The sequence below is a fragment of the Bufo gargarizans genome, chromosome 3 (assembly GCF_014858855.1).
Source record: "Bufo gargarizans isolate SCDJY-AF-19 chromosome 3, ASM1485885v1, whole genome shotgun sequence".
NCBI classification, from domain to species: domain Eukaryota; kingdom Metazoa; phylum Chordata; class Amphibia; order Anura; family Bufonidae; genus Bufo; species Bufo gargarizans.
Genome location: NC_058082.1, coordinates 63,459,061 through 63,484,754, shown reverse-complemented (window position 1 = coordinate 63,484,754; position 25,694 = coordinate 63,459,061). Strand labels below are relative to the sequence as shown.

At 42.3% G+C, this 25,694-nt stretch overlaps 1 protein-coding gene across 1 annotated transcript in view; it reads left to right on the top strand.

The window, feature by feature from the left end:
* CTDSP2 (CTD small phosphatase 2) overlaps positions 1-23,850 on the top strand; it is a 44,197-nt gene extending 20,347 nt beyond the window's left edge. Inside the window, exons 2-8 of the mRNA XM_044284815.1 lie at positions 6,173-6,321; positions 6,779-6,817; positions 12,259-12,360; positions 13,440-13,496; positions 14,403-14,495; positions 15,193-15,378; positions 21,197-23,850. Of these exons, the coding sequence (XP_044140750.1) occupies positions 6,173-6,321; positions 6,779-6,817; positions 12,259-12,360; positions 13,440-13,496; positions 14,403-14,495; positions 15,193-15,378; positions 21,197-21,322 (752 nt within the window). The 3' untranslated portion in view covers positions 21,323-23,850. The remainder of the gene's footprint in view (positions 1-6,172; positions 6,322-6,778; positions 6,818-12,258; positions 12,361-13,439; positions 13,497-14,402; positions 14,496-15,192; positions 15,379-21,196) is intronic.
* The last annotated feature ends 1,844 nt before the right edge of the window (positions 23,851-25,694 follow it).

The following is a 25,694-nucleotide window of genomic DNA, read 5'->3' as shown; positions in this document are numbered from 1 at the left end:
AAGAAGTTCCAGATTCTGCCGCAACATGGCGTGTGACAGAATCTGCGCCAGATATAAGTCACAAAAGTGTTGTATATCTGTTCGTAAATGACCCCCTATCTTTCTTTGATCTAAAGAGCTTTCTTCCGAATATCGGATGAAAATAATAAAACCTGCCGACTTCTTTTTGGACAGTTATGGTATGTAATTGGTCAGCTAAAGCCATCAGTCATTCTTAAATTTCACCTGACTAACATTGTTTTGGTTGAAATCCATACATTTTGATGACCTTTAGACTGGACATGGACATCTTAACATATTGCATCTGTTTGGGCCGCAGATGCTTTGAGGCTTGAGCTACAATAAATTTGTTGAGTTGACTCGCACAGCCGTGTCTGTTTAAGCAGATTGTCCGAATCTTATTCGGGATCTATATCTTGCTTTAATACTTGGCATTTTGCACAGATCTGCAGGTAATCCTAATATGCATCCCCATGAAATGAAAGAGGATTTGGCAGCGCTCCTCACATGTTTGTTTTTCCCCATAGAACAACCATTCAGGAGCATCTTCATAGAACTTCTCAATCTAAAACCTCAGCAAAACTTCTATTACAGCTGCAAGGCTTGTTAGAAGAGAGAGCTCTGATGTACCTACCTAGGTGCGCGCCTCAGTAAGTGGCACGTTTTACACGGCAAGTTCTCCATATGGATGACTGCTCCCTTTCACAGACAGCACGCAGATATTTTGAAAATGGCATAAAAGACTTTTAGAAGGTTGTAAGACTTGTTATTCTACATTTTATAAAGCTTGTTGTGAAAATACAAAATCGGCTCTGCTACATGGTAAGACTGGACATGAGCTGATAAACCGAGCATAATACTAGGTAGAGTAGGAATTGAGGTGGTGCAGAAGACCAGTATATGCAAGATGTGAAGAACCTATTTGAAGCACTGCAGGAAGTCATTATTGGCCTGAAGGAAGACAATTCAAAAGACCTGCTAGGAACTCCCAGAGAAGGAAGCTGTGGACTATAATTAGAGGCTTACTACGGTGGATATATATATATATATCATAACTCATCGTGAGTCAGGTCTGAAGCTTCTACTCCCACAATTTTCTGTCTTTGTTAGTCATTTCATAGTGACCATCTAATCCAAAAACAAAGATCCCAGTATTGAGCCTCTTCATAACGTTTCACCTGAAAGGGTTTGTTAAGTTTGGAGCATAAAGTCTCAAATGCTTCTCTTTTCATGTTATTGATGAATGCAAGCTGGGTTTAGTAGGAACATATCACTTTAGAGGGAGCCTGTTAGCAGTTTGGACCATGCTAATCTGCTGACAGCACTAGGTTGGGGCTGTGGAGAACAGGACAAACATACCTTATGCTGAGAATTTTTTGGAATCGGGAGTAATGTGAATATGACGTTTAATTCTGCCAAGTTCTTCTCCTTAAGGGTCCTGGAGGCAGAGTGACACTTCACTAGCCCTCTCCTCTGCTGAGTGACAGCAGTAGTGGTCTCCTGGTTGGATAGGACAGCTGTTACTGAGAGCAGAGAGTAGGGGATGTGAAGCAGCTCAATGTAGAGAACACTACATGGTGACTCTTTTCCTCCTGTGCACTTGCAGATGCAGAATAAAAGTTCATATTCATACTACTCCTTTAATTAAAGACAAAACTGTTTGTACTGCTCTCCTCAGCTCCCTACCTAGTGCAGTCAGCAGTTTAGAATGGTCAAAACTGCTGACTGATTTCCTTTAACACTTGGGATTTAAAAATAATGTCACGACACCCAGAAGAAAAGTGTTGAGTGACACTTTAAGAAGTCCTAAATATGGAAAGTGCTGTAGATCAATGAATGAATTTCTGCCCACGGTAATCATTTATTACGAACTCCATCCTTATGTGCTATCTCCATGTAGCACTAGATAAACTCTATGAAGTATCATTGTGAGAGGAGAAAAATGTCTAGATGATAAGGATTGCGATCCAAATGCAACAGTGGTTTCATAGGCCAGTGTAAAGGCAGCAGTGCCTCCGTGATGGTGGCCCTCAGATGACATATCAACATTGACCGTAGCAAAGGGCTTATTTGGTCACTAAATTGATTGATCTCACTCGTGCAATGTGGTACCGTATGTATTGGTTATGTAGTGACCCAACCAGAGAAAATTTACAACCATCCCTCCAGTTGATGCAATCAGAGGTGCAGTGGCCAAACCATCTTCTTCATAGCCAATGCCAAGTTGCTTGTGGTCTTTGGTGGCATCCTGTTAATAGTCTCTCCAGCTTTGTCTGTTAAAGCGTTTGACACCTCTTCCTTCTCCCTTTCCATCCACACCTACAAAACGAATGAAGCTGTAATGTTATAGGTGACACAAGATCCAGCCTATAGACGGGTGGTCTAATCCCAGAAAACCTTAAAATTTTCTAGATACTTCTAAACACATAAGTAAAATCTATACGGCTATACCTAACTGCTGTACCCTGGTGTTTTACCTGCTGGACATGAAAATTACCTTTGAAACCACAAGGACCTAGAGGCGTCACTTATGTTTTATGGCTTTATCTATTCTAATTGCTGTCTTTTTAGGTCCATAACCCTGTATCTCTGCAGCGGAAACAGTCTGGGTAATTTCACACCTGCTCTTAAGTGTTTACTACTGTATGGCAGGTCTTCTGCTCTTTCATCAAAGGAGGCTTCCAGATGGTATTGACCGTGAAACCGTATACCCTAGTGTTCTGGTGGTGACACCACACGCCGGATCCTGCTACTTTTGGAATATTTTGCTAGATTTTATTACGCTAGATGGTCAGCAAGTCCCACCAAATTCTTCGGTTTGGTCATCAAATGTGTATGGCCACCTTTTAGGTCATATTCAGATGTGTGTTGTAGAACTTGTCCATGTTCCAGCCACTAAAAAGGACAATGCTCTATGTGCAATCAGTATTGGCTGTGACTGCGTTCCGGTTGTGGCATCAGGTTGTCCTCCGAAGAACTGCTTTTACTTCTTTTCAGCGCTTCGTAGAAAACATCCAAGGACTGGCCGTTCTTGTTCACAGATCCTTTGACTTAAATGGGCACGTCTAGCATGAAAATCCAACCAAAATGGGGCGTGCTTCCTTAGGCCTCATGCACACGGCCTTTGTGTGGACAGCCCAGTCCCCAATGCACTGGTCCAGCAATTTGCGGTCCCCAATGCACGGGCCCCATCCGTGAGGCAGCCGCTACGGATCCAGACTGACACAGGAGTGCTTCTGTCGGGTTCTCTGCCTCCGTTCAAGTGTATGGGTCCGCATCTGTGATGAGGGGAGCACACGGCCGGTGCCCACATATTGTTGACCCGCTGTTTGCGGACCGCAATACGGCCACGGCCGGGCAACTGCCGTGTGCATGAGGTCTTAGATATAGTTTGCTGGGGCAGTGCTGTGGCAGAGAAAACAATAGCTGACAATGAACATGTTGATTTTGGACGTTTCTGGATATTTTATAATTTGCTGAAAACTTAAACCTGTAGATAACACATTCCTGAAGCTATTACGGAAGTGAGCACAATTAAGCAAATGCAATAAAAGGTCCTGGAGCTACTCCAGTTGCTTGCTTATTAGTAAATGCCTTCTCATGACCTATAAAAAGCTATTTAATGCATGCAGGTCTTCAATATGAATTTTTGATTGACCGTTTTCAATGCCAAAATTGCACCCTCCCCCCCCCCCCCCCAGGCATTTCCTAAATTCTGATCTTTTGATAATTTTTTTTTTTTTTTGTGTGTGACTGTGATGTGTTTTCCATTTTGCAGCTTTTGTTCAGCTAAACCAGGAGGAGATCCCTGCGGCACGAGGGGGGAGGGAAGGGGCTCTGGCCAGTCGTGAGAAGATAACATTGTAATATACTTGGTGAATATCAAAAAACTGCCATGGATGAGCAACCTTGAAATTTTTGTGAATATTCATTTTAGAGCTCTTTTATGGTTGCAGTATTTTTTATTATTTTTTTGTCTACTCTGCCAATGGTTTCCACTTGGTATTAATGCTGATGGTTTCCATCATGAACATGGAGGAGCATTGTCGTGCCTAACATAGCACTTAAAGGCATCTGTCAGCAGATTTGCACCTATGACACTGGCTGACCTGTAAAATGTGCACTTGGCAGCTGAAGACATCTGTGTTGGTCCCAAATGGGTGTTTTATTATATGCAAATGAGCCTCTAGGAGCAATGGGGGCGTTACCATTACACCTAGAGGTTCTGCGCTCTCTGTAAATGCCATGCCCTCTGCACGTTGATTGACAGGGCCAGGTGTGATGATGTTTTCGCTGCTTGGTTTTGTCAATCGGAGTGCAGAGGACGCGGCAGTTTCAGAGAGAGCAGAGTCTCTAGGTGTAAAGGCAACTCCCCTGTTGCTCCTAGTGGCTCATTTACACATATTAAACCATTGTTTTTCTCAGCAATGCGGACACATATGAACATGGGACCAACACAGACGCCTTCAGCTGCCAAGCGCACATGTAACAGGTCAGCCGGTGTCATAGCCACAAATCTGCTGACAGATGCCCTTTAATGGATACTGGTCCACTTGTTGCTCCTTTAAGATGTCGAAGGGAGAGAAATACTTCTCCAGCATATAATGGGCACTGACTATATGTTTGTTCAGGGAGGACAGATCCTTTGTATCTTATATTAATCTCTACTATACTGATTGCTGGTCCAGTGAAATAAAGTAAAACTATCTCCTGGACCGTCTAATACTCGAGTATATCCCATGTTATCTTTTGGACATGCTCGTTCCTGTGCGGGAAAGCAATTCCGCTAACACGTTTCAGTTCAATGTGAGCATTAGTTTCCCTGTTCACTAATAGCAGGCACATATATTTGCGCTCTTCCTATTCTGTCATATGCACTAAGGCTGAGCTGTGTTTTCTGGGTGAGAGCTCAGGGTAATACGTTGGCTTGGCTGCCCTCTAGTGTTGAAATGCCAGCATTGTATGGACAGCCCATGTTTTTGTAACATTTTCTACCTTTTTGGCTATTCGCTATATTTTCCTGTTAATAATCTGAAGCAAATGAAGCATGCGACACTCCGTAATAGAGGAATTTTCCAAGATTACACTCGTAATATGGAATCAATAAATCACAATTGGCGCTCAAGGCTTTGAGAAGGGCTCTAACCATTTCCCCATTTTCCACTTAAACAAGAAACATGCGAGATTTATAATCATTGTCGTAAGATGCATGAAAGTTTGCGAAAATTGCATTTGGCATAGTATATTGGGTGCATTAGACATTTCTTTCCATTACGCAGCTTCATTATGACTGCTGTACATCCTCACCGAAAATGTGCACACAAATGGCGCAGGATTTTGCTAAATTCGCTACATTTTAAGACTACTATTAGGCCTCATGCACACGACCCTTTTTTTTTTTTTTTTTTTTTTTTTTTTCTTTTTTTTTTCTTTTTTCTTTGTTCGTATACAGAACCATTCATTTCAATAGGTCCACAAAAAAAGCGGAATGCATTCCGTTTCCGTTTTTCCGTTCCGATGAAAGATAGAACATGTCCTATTATTGCTAGCAAATCACGTTCCTTGCCTCCATTCAAGTCAATGGGTCCGCCCAAAAAAACTGAACACATGCGGAAATGCATCCGTATGCATCTGTATCTGTTCCGTTTTTGAGGTACCATCTATTGAAAATGTTATGCCCAGCCCAATTTTTTCTATGTAATTACTGTATATGCCATATGGACAAAAGGAACAGTAACAGAAACACAATAGAAACAAATAACGGAACAACGGATCAGTGAAAAACGGACCGCAAAACACTGAAAAAGCCACACGGTCGTGTGCAATAGGCCTTAGGCACGCCTTGTATAGGCGCAAAAATTGTCAAACATGATGGAGTGGAGTTAAAAGTTGGTCAGGACTTCATTAGATCACATTTATGAAGTGCGACTTTTTTTTTAAACTCCACACCAGGCATCCCCCAGGCAAACTGTTACTACAGGAGGAGCATTTACATTGCATTTGCACCATGTATTATTACTGTGCGCCATTTTCATAAATTTGGTGCAGATGCGCATTGCAACTCCAGGCTAAGAACTTACTTCCAATAACCCGCTAGTGTTCCAAAAAGTGAATTACTTGATGTTAGATCCCCCAATGAAAACCTAAACGATCTGTCTCTCTCTTCCTCCAGGGCTAGTCTCCAGGTCCTCACCAAAGAAGCCTAGAAATCGGAGTATATTTAAGGCATTTTTCTGTTGCTTCAGTGCACAGAATGTTAATCGACCAGGAGGCACCGGTGAACCTCCCACCCAAAAGGAGGAGACCCAAACTACCCCAAAGGTACGTTCAAGCAAGATATCCAGAAGTCCTGTATGTAGGACTCCTTATCCTTGTACTGAATATAATATTTAGGGTTATCCTGCCCCGTCCCCCCTTCCCCTTTTTATACATACTTTATGGCAGAGTTGGCGGTGTGGCCCTTTTCATTGTAGTCTATGGGAGTTCTGAATAGCGCCAAGCACTACTGTGACGATGGACAAAGCATTTCTGCAGCTATCATGTCACATAATGTCCGTCGACTCCTATCCTTCTGCAGAGAAATGGAGTGAAATCGGAAATTATATTATTATTTCTAGAATTTGTGAATAGCCCACTGCTTTCTGCTTGGCCTGACTACCATTTGACCTTGCGTCGGCATTTTCCCTGTGTTTTGCCAGGACTCCCGTCTACTGTATGTAGCTGTGTATCCTGTAAAGATAAGGATGGCTTACTTGTGATATTTCCCCCTTTCTTTCAGTCGGAGTTACTCCAGTGTCTTCAGTATCAGTTTTACCAGGTATGTGTCTTCTTGGTCCTAGGATTGCTTCCATACTTCATTAGAGGGGTTGTCCCATGAATAAATATTAAAGGGGTTCTGCAGTTTTTTTTAAACAGATGATCTATCCTCTGGATAGATCATCAGCATCTGATCGGCGGGTGTCCGACACCCGGGACCCCCGCCGGTCAGCTGTTTGAGAAGGCAGTGGCGCTGGCAGTAGCGCCGCGGCCTTCTCGCTGTTTACCGCAGGCCCAGTGACTTCACGACTAGTATCAATGGCCTGGGCGGGGCTAAGCTCTGTTCACTTGAATGGAGCTTAGCCGCGCCCAGGCCAAGTTGTGACGTCACTGGGCCTGCGGTAAACAGCGAGAAGGCCGCGGCACTACTGCCAGCGCCGCTGCCTTCTCAAACAGCTGATTGGCATGGGTCCTGGGTGTCAGACCCCCGCCGATCAGATGCTGATGATCTATCCAGAGGATAGATCGTCAGTTTTAAAAAACTGCAGAACCCCTTTAATTTATTCCTTTAGATCAAAGGAAATGTAAGAAATTTTCAATTGGAATGAAAAAAAAAAAACACTCCTGTGTCTAGATATTAGGGTTACACACTTGTTATGGCGCCGCCTGGTGTTCTTTTGATTCCCTCTCAGAACTTCCAGTAATTAGTGGTCGCACATGCTCAGTTCCACTTCCCTCCGTATCTCTTTGTACATGTGATTTGCTTCTTGGTGTTGGGCAAATCAGCCACTAAGAATGGGCACAATGTTGGCGACTTCTCACATTAGGCTTCGTTCACACTTCAGAAATGCGGACAGCACGTATCCATTGATTTTAATGTGTCTGTTTCCCGTATCAGCGCTTTTCTTTACTGACTGTGGGTCACAGAAAAAAAAATCAGACACATGCACTACTTTGGTCTGTGAGGCCGACCCATTATAGTCTATGGGTCTGTGAAAAAACACGAACACCACACGGATGTCACACAACACAGACACTGAAATGTGAACGAGGCCTTAGTTGGACATTCTGAGAAGGAATACAAACACCAGGGGGCGCTATAACAAGTATCTAACATCAGTATCTAGGCACAGGAGCAATTTTTGTATAAATCCAGTTAAAAAATGTTTTTTGTCGTGTGTGTGTGTGATCCAACAAAGTGAATTATGATTTTATCGAGGGTCGGCCCATTTATGTAGTCATGATCTACAATGGCTGACATGTCCTATTAAAGATTCCCTCAGTGCAAGCCTCTTAGAAATTCTAGTTCTTATTTCTGATTCATTACCTATAAGTTCTTGGTTGCTTATATGAATAAGATTCAGCTAGTGACTTACTTGGACTCCACCTAAGACCAGGGCAACCCATGCTAGGGGAGATATACAGACGTGGACAAAATTGTTGGTACCCTTTGGTCAATGAAAGAAAAAGTCACAATGGTCACAGAAATAACTTTAATCTGACAAAAGTAATAATAAATTAAAATTCTATAAATGTTAACCAATGAAAGTCAGACATTGTTTTTCAACCATGCTTCAACAGAATTATGTAAAAAAATAAACTCATGAAACAGGCATGGACAAAAATGATGGTACCCCTAACTTAATATTTTGTTGCGCAACCTTTTGAGGCAATCACTGCAATCAAACGCTTCCTGTAACTGTCAATGAGACATCTGCACCTCTCAGCAGGTATTTTGGCCCACTCCTCATGAGCAAACTGCTCCAGTTGTGTCCGGTTTGAAGGGTGCCTTTTCCAGACTGCATGTTTCAGCTCCTTCCAAAGATGCTCAATAGGATTGAGGTCAGGGCTCATAGAAGGCCACTTTAGAATAGTCCAATTTTTTCCTCTTAGCCATTCTTGGGTGTTTTTAGCGGTGTGTTTTGGGTCATTGTCCTGTTGCAAGACCCATGACCTGCGACTGAGACCAAGCTTTCTGACACTGGCTAGTACATTTCTCTCTAGAATTCCTTGATAGTCTTGAGATTTCATTGTACCCTGCACAGATTCAAGACACCCTGTGCCAGACGCAGCAAAGCAGCCCCAGAACATAACAGAGCCTCCTCCATGTTTCACAGTAGGGACAGTGTTCTTTTCTTGATATGCTTCATTTTTTCGTCTGTGAACATACAGCTGATGTGCCTTGGCAAAAACTTCGATTTTTGTCTCATCTGTCCACAGGACATTCTCCCAGAAGCTTTGTGGCTTGTCAACATGTAGTTTGGCATATTCCAGTCTTGCTTTTTTATGATTCGTTTTCAACAATGGTGTCCTCCTTGGTCGTCTCCCATGTAGTCCACTTTGGCTCAAACAACGACGGATGGTGCGATCTGACACTGATGTTCCTTGAGCATGAAGTTCACCTTGAATCTCTTTAGAAGTCTTTCTAGGCTCTTTTGTTACCATTCGGATTATCCGTCTCTTAGATTTGTCATCAATTTTCCTCCTGCGGCCACGTCCAGGGAGGTTGGCTACAGTCCCATGGATCTTAAACTTATGAATAATATGTGCAACTGTACTCACAGGAACATCTAGTTGCTTGGAGATGGTCTTATAGCCTTTACCTTTAACATGCTTGTCTATAATTTTCTTTCTGATCTCTTGAGACAGCTCTTTCCTTTGCTTCCTCTGGTCCATGTCGAGTGTGGTACACACCATATCACCAAACAACACAGTGATTACCTGGAGCCATATATATAGGCCCAATGGCTGATTACAAGGTTGTAGACACCTGTGATGCTAATTAGTGGACACACCTTGAATTAACATGTCCCTTTGGTCACATTATGTTCTGTGTTTTCTAGGGGTACCATCATTTTTGTCCATGCCTGTTTCATGAGTTTATTTTTTTACATAATTCTGTTGAAGCATGGTTGAAAAACAATGTCTGACTTTCATTGGTTAACATTTATAGAATTTTAATTTATTATTACTTTTGTCAGATTAAAGTTATTTCTGTGACCATTGTGACTTTTTCTTTCATTGACCAAAGGGTACCAACAATTTTGTCCACGTCTGTAGCTCCAGTCATGAAATGTGTGTTACCACCAGCTGTGAGACAACTCCAGTAATGGCTGCTCCTCTTGTCCTTCAGACATGTGTGCAAGCCTCCCAGGTTGCTAGAACGTGATTACAGTACCTTTTTGTCTCACCTTACAATATCTGTTAGATTTGCCCCCATCATATCTGCTCCATCCTCCTTCATGCAAGCTAGAAATCTCCCTATAGGCCAATAATGCTGACTTTTCCTAGCGACAGGAGACTCCTAGCCAAACTACTTGCGATCAAAGAGCATTGTGTTGTAGGCCTGAATTAGTAAAGAAGAGGATCCAGATATAAGAAAAGTTTTGTTAAAGGGCATCTGTCAGCAGATTTGTACCTATGACACTGGCTGACCTGTTACATGTGCGCTTGGCAGCTGAAGGCATCTGAGTTGGCTCCATGTTCATATGTGCCCGCATTGCTGAGAAAAATGAGGTTTTAATATAGGCAAATGAGCCTCTAGGAGCAACGGGGGCGTTGTCATTGCTCCTAGAGGCTCTGCTCTCTCTCTGCAACTGCCACGTCCTTTCCACTTTGACAGGGCCAGGCACTGTAAACGTCATCATGTCTGGCCCGGACTTCTCCTAAAGTCCATCAAAGTAAGAGGGCTGGGCAGTTGCAGAAAAAGCAGAGCTCTAGGTGTAATGCCAACGCCCCCGTTGCTCCTAGAGGCTCATTTGCATATATTAAAACATAATTTTTCTCAGCAGTGTGGGCACATATGAACATGGGAGCAACACAGATGTCTTCAGCTGTCTTTTGCAGGGACAGATGGGTTTTCTATGGGTAGGTTTTGGACCCTAACCCCAGCTGCATAATGGATGCTGGCAGTTTAGTGGCCTCGAACCAGGAGACAGGTTCCCTTTAAGAGTAAAACTTTAAAAATGATTAAAACTATAGGACCCAAACATATCCAAAGGCTTTTTGCCGAGGCTAGCACTGTGATTTCAAAGAGGCTGTGCATCATCTGAGGCACTGGATGGTGGACCACCAGCAAACCTTTTGATTTGTCTTAAAATGTTTGTGGGTTGTCCGGTTTCAGTAGGAAACAGAACAACACGTGTGATCCACCTGCATCATTACTTTACTTGACAGCTCCCACACCACCACTCCAGTTCTCCCGGCAGTGCTCTGTTTACCTGGCTGCAGTGGTGACATCACATCGACAACATGTGACTGCTGCAGCCAATCACTGGTCTCAGCAGTGCACTGAAGAGACCAGGGATTGGCTGCAGTGGTCACATGTTGTGGACATGACATCACTGCTGCACTCGGGTAAACGGAGCCCTGTCGGGAGACCCGGAGTGACAGCATAGGATCTGTTGGGCAAGTAACTATTCTTTACTGCAGGTGGAACGCTTTTGCTGTCCAGTTTCCTCCTGAAACGGGACAACCCCTTCAAGGTCATCAGTCACTCCATGCCCCAAACAGTGTTGTCTTGTCATGATCACAATGAATCTCATGCCAGTGTGAAGTGACTTATCTTAGGTTCTTCCATCTCTTTTACCCCTCCAATCCTATACCCAGATTTTTGTTCTCATTTTCATTTTCTGTGCATAGTTCATAAAACCTCAAGAAATTAATTTGTGAAATGCAGCTTCACCAATAAGCTTCTTCCACCTGCACTTTTAATGCTTCAGCCAGTGGGACCGAAGAGGGTGCTCAGCCAGCTGAGACTCCTGTCTGGAAGCATCTGTGTGACCTGCAGGTCGCAGGATCTAATCCCGGCTAGCTCTGCTCACTCTTTCATCCTTTCCAGGTAGATACATTGGAGACCGATGATAATTGCAGTGCTGTCTTCCTGTATTTGTAAAACCATTTTTATCCTGAAGGATACATTAGAACGGCTTGATAGATATTTTTTCTTTTTTTTTTCTTCCCCTGTGTGGCAGAAACATAGAGTGAGCATACCCTTTGAAAGGAACGGCTGTCTATTGACAAACAGTCCCACTAGTTTATTTAGTACCTTGTACCTTTTCAATGAAACATGCATGAAAATGGGCGGTTTTCTTACATAATGTAAAGTTTTAGATTGAAATCCCAGCAAATTTCAATGCGTCTTTTATACATAGGCAGTAAAAATTTAAATTTTTCATTTATTTGGTATGATTTCATTAGACTACGTATTACTATACTTTTTGTGCTTTTTTTTTGTTTTGTTTTTTGTTTTACACTTTTATACCTTTTAATTTTAATACTTTTACAAACCTTTTTCTGGCCAATTTTTTTGATGCATGTTTCTGCAGGTGGGACAGGAGCGAAGACCTGCTTTGGCACAATTAGCCTTTGGTATTTGCTGTTTCCCTCCCTGATTATATACCGTAGATGATTGGTGTCAGATTGTGCTGCTGCCTATGTATTTCCCAATACAGAATTGCCCAGATGAGTTAATATAATATGTTTTTGTTTTTTCTCGCTCAGATTCCAGGTACCTCTTTACTCCCCGAGGTAGTGCCAAAAGATAAGGGAAAAATATGCATGGTGATAGACTTGGATGAAACGCTAGTTCATAGTTCTTTTAAGGTAAAGCTTAATTATTTACTGGTTGTGAAGTAATTGTTATTAAACTTTAGAAGCAGGGTCGGACTGGCCCACCAGACTACCAGAGGATCCTCCTGTTGGCCCAGGCTTCTGACACCATACTTAACCATTTTAGTTGGTAAATTCGGGGCATGTAAACCCCACCCCTGGGAACTCCCACTTATGGATGTGGCATACATTAGCCACACCCCTTTTCTGCCCGTTACAACCTGAATTAGCTGGGGCTGTTTCTGAAAATTGGGGACAGTTCCTACAAATTTAGGACAGCTGGCAAGTAGTGAAAAAAATTTTACTCAGAGATTTGGCTGCTTCACCGAATAAAAAAAATAAATAAAAATTTGCAATGACCGAGAGCGGCGATTGCGCTGTTCCCCGTCATTGTAGCCCTCAGATGCCTCGTTCATAACAAAGTGTCAAATTGATTCTTTTGCTCATGACAGGTCGGCCGCCTGCCATCTTGCTTGAAGATCTAGCGTGGAATCTCGCATGGCTGGCTGGCGTGGTGGCGTTGTACGTCACCGCGCACGGGATTTCGGTTGAGATTTTCAAGCAAGATAACGGCGGACGGCCCGTCGCAAGAAAAAAATGTTCTTGTTTTTTTTACACTATTTCAGGTTAAATTGATTCGCTACCACAAAATTCTGCTTCGCAGCGAATCGAATTTATACGAATTTATACTTCGCTCAACACTATTGGCATCTATGCGATACCATAGTGGTATATCAAAACCTATTAAACTTAGTTGGGGTTTGGTCCTTGAGAATAATTTCCTTTGGTGGGCCCAAGGAACCCCAGTCCAACACTGTTTAGAAAGTAGAGGCTTTTAGATGTTTTTATGATGTCATATATGTGATAATGACCCCCTCCCCCCATTCTTTATTTTAATTGTAAAAATATTTTGATGTCATCAAGTAGTTCTGTCACCATATAAAAGTACGAGGACCCAGGCCAAGAACATTGTAAACGAGGGACATGGTCAGGAGTCCCACTGTACAGGCGGCAGGTTCTGACATAATGGAGTATCAATAAAAATAATAATTTTTATTTTTCTTCTCACATAGCCAATCAACAATGCAGATTTTATCGTTCCGGTGGAGATTGAGGGGACCACTCATCAGGTGAGGGGGCGGACATTTTTATAATTTTCAATTTCCTCCACAGCTTTCGGAAGAAAGTGGAGACGTCAGAAGGTCATGGCTGCAGCCCGGTTCAAGTAATCCAGGATAGGCTGTTTCCTCACAGCGCGGCCTACTCTTGATTACTTGTTTCAGGAAGCAGCTGATATTCCACCTAAGACTGAGAGGAATGTTACCGCTGAAGAAGAAGAATCTAAAGTGGGGCCTAAAGCCATGTCATCTCTCCTCACATGTCTGTTTTATGAAATATTCCCCCTATATAGTAATTCTGCAGCCTCTGTGATGTTCTGTTCCTCCATTATTCCTGTCCAGTCGGTGTTACTAGTGTCAGACAGTACAGGGGCACAAGCAAGGCAAGTGGCAACACCCAGTTGCCAATTTAGTGATATGTTTTCAGGAGGAGTAATATAGGTACTCTTTCACTTGATCCAATTTTCTGCTCATAGACTTCTACTATAACGGAATGCCTCTAAAGGCATTCCGTTATGCGTCCCGTCATAGAATTTTGTTATGGTCGTGGTAACTGAATCCATAACCCAATTCACCTTTAGCCAACAAACGAAGTGTGAACAAATTTCATAAGCGAAAATTCGCTCATCTCTAATGACGGGGCCTGCATGGGATGTTAAGACCAACGTAGGAAATGTCAGTACTGATGTATATGGCCCTATCTGTCTGTCCTTTTGGGGATCAGAGCATTGGGGCCATACATAGGGTTAACTGGGAGGTGTACATTACAGCACAGATATAAGTAAGTTTATGGAAATTACCGTATAACGATGGATTACTGATTTGCATCCAAGTTGTATTTGGTCTATAAACATGTGTGCAGAATATAGGTCATGCAGCATAAAACCAGAATTGAACCGGCTTCTTTCTCCTCCATAGGTGTATGTTCTGAAGAGGCCTTATGTGGATGAGTTTCTGGAAAGAATGGGAGAGCTCTATGAATGTGTGCTATTTACTGCTAGTCTTGCCAAGGTAAGGAAAAGGTTCTACAATTTTAAAATGACCCCCCCCCCCCCCCCCCCCCCTTTCCCCAAATGCCCGGGCCCCTCAATAGATTATACTTTCCCCGGCACCTGCGTCGCTCCTGATCCTCGCATGAGCCTCCCTAGCGCCATCCCATCACAGCCTGCTATTGGCTGCTCCGCCATTTTCGGATGTTTTGATCCGCGCGATGGGCAGATGCAGAGGCGGCCGTGCGGAGATCCAGAGGGACGCAAGTGCCAAGAAGTGGGGTAAGTATAACCAATATGAGGGGCCCAGGGCATTAGGGGGGGGGGGGGGGTCATTGTAGAGATTGGATAACCCCTTTAAGCACCCTAGGAAAACATATGGCTTAAGATGGCGCATACCCTAATGTGAGTCATGCAGAGGCCAGGAGAAAAAGTTAGTCTTTGCCTACTCGTGAAATCAGCCTCATAGGGACGTAGGCAGGCCCCCATACACATCGCACTGTACGGAACAGAGCTGTAAATTTAAGCCATGAAGAGTTTGTGGCTTCCAGAACCTTTATCTGAAATGGTAGCTGAGCATGCATGTGTACGGAGGAGAGGGATACAAAGTACTCAGATCTAGTTTTCCCTCTGTCAGTAGCAACATCACTTGAGAATAAAATTTGGATGAAACCTGAGACTAGTGGAGTCCATCATGGTGATTTATCTTTTATTCCCAGTATGCCGATCCAGTGACTGATCTTCTGGACAAGGGAGGAGTCTTCCAATCCCGTCTCTTCAGGGAAGCTTGTGTGTTTCACCAGGGCTGCTATGTGAAAGACTTGAGCCGTCTGGGGAGAGACCTGAAGAAGACTATCATTTTAGACAACTCTCCTGCCTCTTACATCTTCCATCCAGAAAATGCTGTAAGTGTTAGAGGCTATGAACACCACCTTTTTTAATTAGTGTATTTTACTCATTTTGGGCTAAAATTATATATACTTGGCTTGAGAAAGGTCCCATGAGAGGACTGAAACATTGCTGCTTTGACATGTGTGAATAAAGGCACATTTTTTCACTTTCTATAAAGGAGGGGCGTGGATTTTTTCAGTGGACATCAAGGGTTTAACACGGGCACCCGGACTGCATCGTTACATAGTTAATACGGTTGAAAAAAGACAAACGTCCATCAAGTTCAACCAAGGGATGGGTGGGGACGCGAATCCCAGAAGAAAGTGATACTCAGATTTTTACACATTTTCATAAGCATTAATGTCATTTACTTTTAAGAATTTATCTAAACCCTTTTTAAAACTGTCCACTGTTCCTGCTGTGACAACATCCTGAGGAAGTCTATTCCACAGATTCACAGTTCTTACAGTAAAGAAGCTTTGGTGCTTCTGGAGACTGAACTTTTGCTTCTCCAGTCGGAGGCAGTGCCCCCTTGTCTTTTGAAGGCATTTTATATGGAACAGCTTTTCGCCGTATTTTTTTGTATGGCCCATTTATATACTTGTACAGGTTAATCATGTCCCCCCTTAGATGTCTCTTCTCAAGACTAAATAAATTTAATTATTTTAATCTTTCTTCATAACTAAGACCCTCCATGCCCCTTATCAGTTTAGTTTCTACTGACTGGTGCCCAGAACTGGACTGCATATTCCAGATGAGGCTGCACCATCGCTTTGTAAAGTGGTAATATTACATCCCTGCCCTGCAAGTCCATGCCTCGTTTAATGCATGACAACATCCTGGTAGCCTTAGAAGCAGCTGATTGACATTTGTATACTATAATTTAATCTACCATCTACAAGTCCTTCTCTATAAGTGACTCTCCCAGTGTTACTTCACCTAGGACATATGAAGCACAGAGATTATTACTACCAAGATGCATAACTTTACATTTGTCCACATTGAACCTCACTTGCCAAGTTGATGTCCAATCGCTCAGAGTGTTCAAGTCCGCTTGTAGTTTGTGTACATCTTCCATAGACCGTACAGTTCTACACAGCTTAGTGTCATGTGCAAAAATAGATATGGTGCTATTAATCCCATCCTCAATATCATTAATAAATAAATTAAATAATAAAGGGCCCTTAAGATTCCTTCAAACATTTTTCCCACAACAGAAGTTAAACTAACTGGTCTATAATTACCTGTGAAGGACCTTGATCCTTTTTTTTTTTTTTTTTTTTTTTTTATATGGGCACCACGTTTGCCTTGCGCCAATCACTTAGTACAGTCCCTAGAGAATCCTTAAAAATTATAAGCAGGGGCACAGCAATGACTGAACAGAGCTCTTTTTAAGCACTCTTGCGTGTAATCCATCTGGACCCGGAGTTTTGTCCATTTGCCCTATTTAACTTATCTTGGACCATATCTACAGTTAGCCAATTGAGTATATCACTGGATTTACTAATTGCCCCGGTGCCACAGATATCGGCTCCTTTCTCTTCTTTTGTATATACAGGGCTAAAAAACCTATTTAGGAACTCTGCCTATTCCTTATCTTCAGTGACTACCCCCCCCCCCCCCCCTTTTACCATTATTTAGGGGACCTACCTGCTCAGACCTAGTTTTTTTTTTAGCATTTATATATTTAAAAAGCTTTTTGGAATTTGTTTTGCTTTCTTTTGTGCTACCTGCTGTTCGTTTTGTATCCTTGCTAATTTTATCTCCTTTTTGCAGATTTTATTAAGCCCTTTGTAATCTTCAAACTCTACAGCTGACCCCTCAGATTTGTATTTTTTTAAATGCCCTCTTTTTGTCTTTTATTGCTCTTTTTACAGTAGCTGTAAGCCATGGGGGGTTTGATTTTAGCCGTTTATACTTGTTACCTAAAGGGATACATTTCTTAGTGCAATTACTCAATGTGGATTTGAAGCTTTCCTATTTATCTTCAGTATTATTATGTGGCAGTAGCTGCTCCCAGTCTGTGCCCTGAAACGCTGCCCTAAACCCAGGGAAATTAGCCATTTTAAAATTCTGTGTTTTTTCTCTGCCTGACAGTTTGCTTCTTATAGTTTAGGGGGAATATAATTATATTGTGGTCACTATTACCAAGTGTTTCTAGAACAGTAACATTACCAACAAGCCCTGCATCATTAGAAATTACCAGATCCAACAGAGCATTTCCCCTAGTGGGAGCTTCTACAAACTAGCCCATAAAGTTGTCCTGAAGCAAGTTGAAGAATCTTCTCCCCTTTGCAGTTGAGGCAGAACCATGACCCCAGTCAATGTCTGGGAAGTTAAAATCTCCCATTAGGACTACTGTACCAGCCTGTGCCGCCCGCTCTATTTAGTTATACAGTTGTGTTTCTATCTCTTCTGTGATGTTAGGGGGTCTATAGATTACACCAAGTATTATTTTTTCAGTGTTTATATTCCTTTGAACTTCCACCCATAAGGTTTCCACATCCTCACCATCCGCACCCACAATTTTCTATTGACCCGGTCTTTCCTAAATACGGTAGTGTAAAACCCTCAGAATTTACAGCCCAGTCATGCGAAGAGTTCAACCATGTCTAAGCCACACCAACTACATCTATGTGTTCTTCTAGTACCATAGCCTCCAGCTCCCCCATTTTGCTAGCTAGACTTCTGGCATTTGTGAAAATACATTTTAAATAGCTATTACCTGTAAATTGATTTATCCAGGATTTTTCGGTTACCTTGGTTAATTTTTGTATGTAACAGGTTCTTGTTACCAGCAGTTCTATTTTTTTTTTTATAAATGTATAGTTATTCCCAGTCTTCTCCCCACTGTCGCCCCCCCCCCCCCCGATCCTAGTTTAAAAGCTCCTCCAGCCGTCTAACCATTTTTTTTCCCCCAGGGCAGTTGCACCCTCCCCATTGAGGTGCAGCCCGTCCTTACTGTAGAGCCTGTAACCGACCGCAAAGTCGGCCCAGTTCTCCATGAACCCAAACCCTTCCTTCCTGCACCAGCTTCTGAGCCACTTATTTAACTCCCTAAGCTCCCGTTGTCTCTCTAGTGATGCTCGTGGCACTGGTAGTATTTTAGGAGTGCTCCCCTATTTCAATAAATAAATAAAAAATATGTATGTGTATGTATGTATGTATGTGTGTGTATATATATATATATATATATATATATATATATATATATATATATATATATATATATATATATATATATATATATATATATATAAATTCATCCTACAAGGTTAAATTTCAGCCTAGCAGCAGAATGTCTTAGGTTTACATTCTTATAATGGGAATACATATTCTTATCAGTTTGATAAATAAAAAAAAAAGGCTTAAATGAGCGTTTATGAGCTGAGGAGTTCAGAGGTAAGTACTATACATAGCTGTCAGAACAGCAACATGACGGGACTGAGTGTAAGGCCTCATGCACACAACCGTATGTATTTTGCAGTCCAGCATAAAATACTGATATCCGTGTGCATTCAGTATTTTGCAGAACTGAACAGCTGGCCCCTAATAGATCAGTCCTATCCTTGTACGTAATGCGGACAATAATAGGACATGTTCTATTTTTATTTATTTTTTTCAGAACGGACATACGGAAACTTAATGCACACGGAGGAACTTCCGTTTTTTTTTTTTTTTGCGGACCAATTGAAATGAACAGTTCTGCATACGATCCACAAAAAATCCGAATGATCGTGGAAAGAAATTACTTTTGTGTGCATGAGCCCTAAAACTGAAACTAAGATACTCTGCAGCTTTGCTGAAATTTAACCCTGTAGGACAAAAACTGCTGAAAATGAGAAAAATGCAGTCATAAAAAAGTTCAACCCTGAAGGTTTTCATAGCTTTTAAATCCAATGCAATCTTGGTAAGGGCATCTGTCAGCAGATTTGTCCCTATGACACTGGCTGACCTGTTACATGTGCGCTTGGCAGCTGAAGGCATCTGTGTTGGTCCCATGTTCCTATGTGCCCGCATTGCTGAAAATAATAAAGGGTGAATATATGCAAATGAGCCTCTAGGAGCAACAGGGGTGTTGCCATTACACCTAAAGGCTCTGCTCTCTCTGCAACTGCTGTGTCCTCTGCACTTTGATAGGGCCGGCAAAGATAAAGTTTTTCACTGTCTGGCCTGTCAATCATAGTGGAGAGGGTGTGGCAGGTGCAGAGAGAGCAGACCCTCTAGGTGTAATACCAACACCCCCGTTGCTCCTAGAGGCTCATTTGCATGTGTAAATAAATTCATTTTTCTCTGCAATGCGGGCACATGTGAACATAGAAACCAACACAGATACCTTCACCTGCCAAGTGCACACGTACCAGGTCAGCCAGTGTCATAGGCACAAATCTGCGGACAGATGCCCTTCCATGTGTTCTTGGAAGAGGCGTTATTCTTGGATCCTCTAAAACCGGGATCAGCAACCTCCAGTTGTTCTGCAACTACAACTCCCAGAATCCTCCTTTCACTTCTATGGGGGTTACAAGAACAGCCGAATAAGTGTGCATGCTTGGAGTTGTAGTTTCACAGCAGCTGGAGTGCCGGAGGTTGCTGATCCCTGCTCTAAAAAGATTTACATTATGTTGAAGCTAAGTTCTATCTGCGTCAGTATCCAGACTGTTGATTTTCTTCTTGTGTATTCTTCTTGTCTATATATGTTATTAACCTTTCAGTATATGGTTGCATAACGCTCTGCCAGGCAGGTCATCACTAAGAGCAGAGTCTCCGCGTTTCCTTCCAAGTTCTCCTTTTTTGATTGTTGCACACAATAATAATGTTGACATTGTATGGAGAGGTATTGTGGACTGGTTGGTAGGAGACCATTAACAATACCAGATGTCTGACGCTGCTTCAGAACAATGATGAAAAGTTCTTTCACTGGTACTTTGTATATTTCATTTGGAAACTACATTAGCCTCAAGGTTGTTATTTTTTTTATCCTTATGCGTCTCCCACTGTAATTCATTTTATTAAGGCACAATGCATAACAAATCTCAATCTTCATTGTAAGGCGTCTGCAGATGATGTACATTGTGCTCTGCTTTTATTACTAGGTAATAGGATTTACCACACTTAAGGCTTTTAGCACTTTTTTGTATTAAAATAAAGCTATTGAGAGAAGCCATTTGTAGTGTATGGCTCGCATTATACTTAAAAAAAAAAAAAAAAAAAACTTCTACCGAAAGGGTTTACTAGAGCATCCATGATTTTCTTTACTCAAAGAGGTTATCCAACCCCTATAATGCCCCCCAAAATGCCCATGCACCTCATACACGTTATACTTACCCCGGTTCCTGCGTCACTCCTGATGCCCGCACCGCTGTCACTGCATCTCCCTGGCACTCCAGCTGTGGTGAAACTTCGACTCCCAGCATGCTCCAATCATTTCTATGGAGTTCTGAGAACAGTGAAGCAAGTGTACATCTTGGGAGTCGTAGTTTTACCACAGCTGGAGTGACATCCCAGCTCTATGCCTTGTAAGACTAGCTCAACTGAATGTAATGGTACATTTCAGTTAGCGATCCGTTGCATCTTTCTGGAGTAAAAGTACTTTTAATACTTACTGTATGTAGATGAGTAGTTAAGGACATTAAGTAAGGTCCAAGCCACTCAGTGCACCCTTGCACCTCCTGTTTCCATGGTCAGCCCCTCCTCCCTGATTGCCATGGGTAATTAAATTGCTTGCAGTTTTTGTTTCCGTTTAAAAGGAATGGTGTACATGGATAATAGGAGTTGGAGTACAGGTGCAGTGTCCATCATGGAATACTAATCGCAGGTCTTTTTGTCTTGCAGGTACCTGTGCAGTCTTGGTTTGATGACATGGGAGACACAGAACTTTTAAGCCTCATCCCGATCTTTGAGGAGCTCAGCGACTCTGAGGATATTTATGCAAGTCTTGGACAGCTGAGGGCACCTTAAGACTCTTTGTCTTGACTTTGTTTTATCAGGGGACTTTTTATATCGTATATGTTCTTCTTTTTTTTTTTTTTTTTTTTTTTTTTTTCTCACTCGCTGTGCCTTTGGCCTCAGAGGAAGAGGAACAAAAACTGATATTCACAGCAAAAGAAGAATTTCAAGGGAAATTCATCTGCCCTTAACAAGCAAACTGGCTGTGGCTTACACTCCTAATGGCTCGCATGCCAGGCGGCATGTTAGCGGTGAATGCAGGGAAATATTAATGCCATTGCTTTGGTGCACTAGTAGAAGACAGTGTCCTTTTGAACAATGGTACCGTGTACCTATGGTTTTCGGTTCTCCACTACTGTTTAGCTTTCATATCATTAAATGTCTAGGCTGGAACATGAACACAGAGGGTGCAATGCCAAAATGCTGAACTGAAAGGGCACACACAGGTACTTCAGATAGTTTGATAACTTGACACACATTAGGAATCGGGCTGCTGGGACACAGTCGTAACTTTCCCACCGATTCCTTAATTTTCTACATGCCAGTGTCTGTCATGCATATTTTTTGCTGAATGCACTGGCCATGGTAACTGTTGGCACTGACTGGCATTTTGTGCCCTTTACAGTCCGTCTTTCTTATTGGAAACATACTTTGATTCCATGAATATTACTGTCACTTAAGATTATTCCAACTCATCTCTCCGGAAACGGATTTATACGGTATTTGTATTATAGTTCAAGATTGGAGCTTTGCTGTCCAGGCGCTGGCAGCATGCCTGTGTTAAAAGAGCATCTGATCAACCCTAGTAAACCATACTGCATGATAGGGTTGATCAGGTCGAGTGCAACAACCCCTGTCTTGCAGCAATCTGTTGTGTAGTTGTTGAGAAATTCATGCTCGGAGCACTCAAGGGGTTGGCCTCGGAGCACCTCTTCATTCTTGCCTTGCACCCTTTGCCCACTCCTTCTCCCCCAATGATTGACAGGGCCATGCATCCTCTCTGTTCTGATGCCTGGTCCTGAAATCTCATGCATGCGCTGGCGAGATTACCTTCGTTGCATGCACTGTGGATCTTATTTGGTAGTCCCCACTCTGAAATCAGGACTGCCAGTGCGCCAATTGTACTGTTGCAGGGGCATGTGCAATACTTTAGGGCCAGGTTTCAGATCCGGATGCCTAGCCCTGTCAATCATTATGGGAGAGGGAGTGGTAAAGGATGAAAGGCGGTGGTGAAGGGGTACGCCAAGGAGCTAGGCCTGCCCCTTGGTGCTCTGAGCATTTCATTAACACAATAAAAGTATGACTGTCTCAAAACCTACACATTGGATTGCTGCAAGAGAAGGGGGGTCATTGCACCCATCGTGATCAATCCTACAAGGCAGTATGGTTTACTAGGGTTAGTCATGCTCTTTAATGTAAATGCCAGTGATGTACAGGGTATAATTACTACAAAGACGTGGTAAAAACACTGCAGTAGGGTAAATGTAGGGATGCGTATCACTGGTTACGCCATCATATTCATGGCCTCTGTGCTTCACCCAAACCCCCTCTCTGTTTATTTGATGGAACAAAAGACTATCCAAGCCAAAGCGATTTATAACGATTGATGTTTTTAGCCACTCAGAGATTATATGTAATATTTTTTTCTAACAACTGACTTGAATCAAAGCCGTTTGTCCATCTGCTGCCATTATGGGCGAGGGAGAGGATCGGTCTGACTATAGCTTTACTGTTTGGTATCTAGCGATGGTTTGATAATTGTATTTATCAAGCCCGTGGAGAATGGTGCTTGGTAACTTCAACCTGTTACTGACCATACACTACAAAGGCAACGCCTTATTATAGCAAGGGTTTGAGAAACGTTCTAGTCCTTATTTATAATTCCATTGGCACTACCCAGCTATAAGATGGCCATGGCCTCTTTATGCCAGTATTTGGTCACTGAGCAGAGACTTTCCTGATAGGTAATGAATGGAAAACCATGCAGTGCCTTTTTTTTGGCTATTTTAATTACACGTATTTTAAAAGTCCATAGATAGCTATTTTTTACTCTTTATAACACTCGTTGTTTTTGGAGTTTGAGATGTGTAGCTATCATCTTCCGAGGTTATTTTCATGCTGCCTCTCAGGTAGTGAGTGATCTACAAGAATCTGTAAGACTGTTACAAAGTAGACCTCAGGGGAAACACTCCTACTGAATTATACATCACGTAACGTGGCCCATCCACTGTGGAGTCGGCCATCTTGTTTTTACTGAACACTTCTGCACATACGTCAGCAAAAAAAAGGAAAATGGAATAACGTACATTCCTGTGTGTATTTTCTATGGTGTGAGGATGTGCGTTTGGGATACAACCTTCTTGATTGAGGGTCTACAATAAGTATTAGGTTTATTTTTTCCTTCTTTTTAGGTTGAGCAGCTGTTGGATGGTTTTTCAGCACATTGCTGTATTTAAGGTTCTACAAGACTGAATGGGTGAATTGTTAAAATATGTAATCCCTCTAACAGAGCATGTAATAAAATCTATTTTTATGCCCTACTTTGTGTTGTGTGCTTACATTTGAATGAAAAAGACCTGAAAGTCCTATATGTCCCGGCTCGGACTAGCGCACAGAGGAGCAGGTAAATCTACCAATGGGCCCATAGTCCCCCCTTCCTGCACAAGGAACACATGCCACAGTACATTGACTGCACTACATACAGATACGCAGTTTACAGGATCTCAACCAGCCTATGCAAATATATATATATATATATATATATATATATATATATATATATATATATATATATATATATATTACATACAGTACAGACCAAAAGTTTGGACACACCTTCTCATTCAAAGAGTTTTCTTTGTTTTCATGACTATGAACATTGTAGATTCACACTGAAGGCATCAAAACTATGAATTAACACGTGGAATTATATACATAACAAAGTGTGAAACAACTGAAAATGTCATATTCTCATATTCTAGGTTCTTCAAAGTAGCCACCTTTTGCTTTGATTACTGCTTTGCACACTCTTGGCATTCTCTTGATGAGCTTCAAGAGGTAGTCACCTGAAATGGTCTTCCAACAGTCTTGAAGGAGTTCCCAGAGATGCTTAGCACTTGTTGGCCCTTTTGCCTTCACTCTGCGGTCCAGCTCACCCCAAACCATCTCGATTGGGTTCAGCTCCGGTGACACTGGAGGCCAGGTCATCTGGCGCAGCACCCCATCACTCTTCTTCATGGTCAAATAGCCCTTACACAGCCTGGAGGTGTGTTTAGGGTCATTGTCCTGTTGAAAAATAAATGATGGTCCAACTAAACGCAAACCGGATGGAATAGCATGCCGCTGCAAGATGCTGTGGTAGCCATGCTGGTTCAGTATGCCTTCAATTTTGAATAAATCCCCAACAGTGTCACCAGCAAAGCACCCCCACACCATCACACCTCCTCCATGCTTCAGGGTGGGAACCAGGCATGTAGAGTCCATCTGTTCACCTTTTCTGCGTCGCACAAAGACACGAAGGTTGGAACCAAACATCTCAAATTTGGACTCATCAGACCAAAGCACAGATTTCCAGTGGTCTAATGTCCATTCCTTGTGTTCTTTAGCCCAAACAAGTCTCTTCTGCTTGTTGCCTGTCCTTAGCAGTGGTTTCCTAGCAGATATTCTACCATGAAGGCCTGATTCACACAGTCTCCTCTTAACAGTTGTTCTAGAGATGTGTCTGCTGCTAGAACTCTGTGTGGCGTTGACCTGGTCTCTAATCTGAGCTGCTGTTAACCTGCGATTTCTGAAGCTAGTGACTCGGATGAACTTATCCTCCGCAGCAGAGGTGACTCTTGGTCTTCCTTTCCTGGGGCGGTCCGCATGTCAGCCAGTTTCTTTGTAGCGCTTGATGGTTTTTGTGACTGCACTTGGGGACACTTTCAAAGTTTTCCCAATTTTTTGGACTGACTGACCTTCATTTCTTAAAGTAATGATGGCCACTCATTTTTCTTTACTTAGCTGCTTTTTTCTTCCCATAATACAAATTCTAACAGTCTATTCAGTAGGACTATCAGCTGTGTATCCACCTGACTTCTCCACAACGCAACTGATGGTCCCAACCCCATTTAGAAGGCAAGAAATCCCACTTATTAAACCTGACAGGGCAGACCTGTGAAGTGAAAACCATTTCAGGTGACTACCTCTTGAAGCTCATCAAGAGAATGCCAAGAGTGTGCAAAGCAGTAATCAAAGCAAAAGGTGTCTACTTTGAAGAACCTAGAATATGACATATTTTCAGTTGTTTCACACTTTTTTGTTATGTATATAATTCCACATGTGTTAATTCATAGTTTTGATACCTTCAGTGTGAATCTACAATTTTCATAATCATGAAAATAAA